Source organism: Myxocyprinus asiaticus, chromosome 20 (assembly GCF_019703515.2).
Source record: "Myxocyprinus asiaticus isolate MX2 ecotype Aquarium Trade chromosome 20, UBuf_Myxa_2, whole genome shotgun sequence".
Lineage (NCBI taxonomy): Eukaryota > Metazoa > Chordata > Actinopteri > Cypriniformes > Catostomidae > Myxocyprinus > Myxocyprinus asiaticus.
The window spans coordinates 25,083,838-25,086,474 of NC_059363.1; the positions used below are offsets into that span (position 1 = coordinate 25,083,838).

The 2,637-nt window shown below is 35.0% G+C and overlaps 1 protein-coding gene across 2 annotated transcripts in view; it reads right to left on the reverse strand.

The window, feature by feature from the left end:
- The window catches only part of vsx2 (visual system homeobox 2), an 8,536-nt gene extending 5,899 nt beyond the window's left edge, over positions 1 to 2,637 (reverse strand). Inside the window, exons 1-3 of one of the 2 annotated variants that reach the window (XM_051646140.1) lie at positions 2,014 to 2,637; positions 1,519 to 1,603; positions 380 to 503 (exon numbers count right to left, since the gene is read on the reverse strand). In XM_051646140.1, the coding sequence (XP_051502100.1) occupies positions 380 to 503; positions 1,519 to 1,603; positions 2,014 to 2,413 (609 nt within the window). In that variant the 5' untranslated portion in view covers positions 2,414 to 2,637. The remainder of the gene's footprint in view (positions 1 to 379; positions 504 to 1,518; positions 1,604 to 2,013) is intronic. The other variant, XM_051646142.1, reaches the window with a different exon arrangement.

Below are 2,637 nucleotides of genomic sequence, written 5' to 3' on the forward strand. Positions count from 1 at the left end.
TACACTAATGCACCGGTAAGGATGTGAAAGAGCAGGTGTAATTATAAACTTTATAAACGTTTTACAGACTCATAACTTAATTTCAAAAAGCGACTATCGACCAAAATGTTATTTTATTTTACATAAGACAATAGCAGCCTCAAAGACATTGGTAAAATGGTACAAATTCATCTGTCATGCGGCAGCCTAAAAAGAGAGCAAGAATCACTGTAGGCTATACGGGTGTAAAGCTATATGGATTAGGAAGTGTTTTATTTATTTATTTCATGAAATAGCCTACTTTTCGATAAGTTCGACCAAAATGTTTTTTTTTTATTATTATTTTTTTTTTTATTTTTTTTTATTCTCATTAAATTTGATGATACAGCAGTGTGCGTACCTGTATTCTGTCCTCGGGCAGCTCGGTTTTCATGGCCAGCATTTCTCTGGCGTATACATCAGGATAATGGGCATCGTTAAAAGCCTTCTCTAGTTCCTCCAGCTGGTAAGATGTAAATATTGTTCTATACAAGAAGAAATTAAAATTGTAAACGGGAATCAATATTAGACAGTTCATGCATAAATTGTATTTCAATATTTACTTGAAGAATCATAAGCAGCGACAAATGTTCTTCATATTTTAAGGTTTTTAATAAACAAGTTAATATATATATATATATATATATATATAAACTGCGAAAAAAATAAAATAAATAAATATATAGAGAGAGAGAGAGAGAGAGAGAGAGAGAGAGAGAGAGAGAGAGAGAGAGAGAGAGAGAGAGAGAGGATTTTAGGCTGCATGGGCATTAAAAAAATGTTTTTGATTACTTATATATATATATATATATTAACTTGTTTATTAAAAACCTTAAAATATGAAGAACATTTGTCGCTACTTATGATTCTTCAAGTAAATATTGAATATATATATATTACATTACAAGGACTTAACATTTCAGGTGCTAAGAAATAATCATTTAGCCTAATGCATTAAACTAATCTATCTTAAATATAATTTAACCAAAAACAAAAGCTTCCCAAAAATAACAATACTTAGTTCAACGTATGTTATTAGACCATTTTTATTATAATCCATTGTTATTATTGGACTATTATTATTATTATTATTATTATTATTATTGGACTATTATTATTATTACAACAAAATGATCTTAATTAAGTTAACTTCACAAGCACTTAATTAACTCAATAAGAAAAAACAACTCCCTTATCTTCAATACCAATAAAAGGGAAAGAGATCTTAAATATTGTATAGCCGCAGATTGTCTGTTCCTAAAAATATTTGTTAATAAAAAAAAAATTAAAAAATATTTATTTGGGTCCAAAATAACCATAATTGCCATTTGGCCATAATTACCAAACAGATCGATCGAGACAAACGTTTTCCAAAAGTGGAAGCATTTGACATATTTCTTGGGTCATTGTCTAATTTCTGAGACAACGGAATAATCCATTATTAATATAGATATCCATTATGCTAAAGATGATCACTTTTAGTTGTCTGACGTTGTTTACCTGTGTCGTCTCTTTTTTCGCTTCTTGCTTTGGCTCAGTGAAGAATTTGATAATTTCCTTTCACTTGAAGAGACATCCTCTGAATCTGTAATATCGGGGAAAATATTTGGAGACATGGTTGAGGCATTTTTAAAATGAGAAATCTAAAATACTCTGTTGCGATAATTTGCCCTTTACTTTTAAAAACAGCCATTTGATTTATTCATGATGATTAGGCTATCACGTAGGATTTAGCCTTATGTTTCTGATAAATAAAACAGGCACATTTCCATTTATCTTTGAATAAATGTATATTTAAAACACAACAACAATAATCATATGGATTATAAGGATAATAGATTATTCACATTATCATCGTTAGTGTTACTGCTGAAATAATTCATTAACGGATCGGCAGTCAACAAACCCTTATTCGGCACTGAAAAAAAAAAAAAAATGGAACTGGACCTTTGCTTTATACAAGGGCAAACTAGGGCATGAAATTTGCAGGCCTACCTGAACTAGCAGATTGATTCGCTTCTAGTGGTCCCACGGACCTGCTGAGCGGCTGAAGGTGGACATTCTGTGCGTCTGACAGCACCTCCAGAAACGCGGGCTGGCTGTAGAACGACTGAATACTTCCAGGGCCAATTAATCCCATCCCGACCCCAACACCAGCCGGCCCGAGCATCGACCTGGTGGCTAGTAGGTGCGCCCCGGCAGGGAACGAGCCCAGAGTGTTCCGTGGAGCCGAGGACGGCTCTTTATTTAGTCCCAAAATCTCCTGGATGCCGAACCCCGTGCATTTGGTCGGATGTGTGGTGCTGCTCTTTGATAGATGCTGATTCTCAGCGGCACAAACTGATTTTGATTTGTTCAAACTTTCCGACAACACGGCCCCATCCTTTCCTGTCATGGTGCCTTGGAGACTATTCCCTTCTTCAGATACAAGTCGGTCCCTTGTGCACAGGCATCCACGGCGCAGTACGCATGATCCCTCAAGAAATTCGCCTTTTATCCAACAGGTCCATCCCAACAAGGGTCAAAACTCAGCAGCCAATCAGATGTGAAGAAGCGATTTAGAATTCCAGAGGATCAAGGATGCTGCTCTCTGTTTATGGTGCAAGCATTTAATTCTGC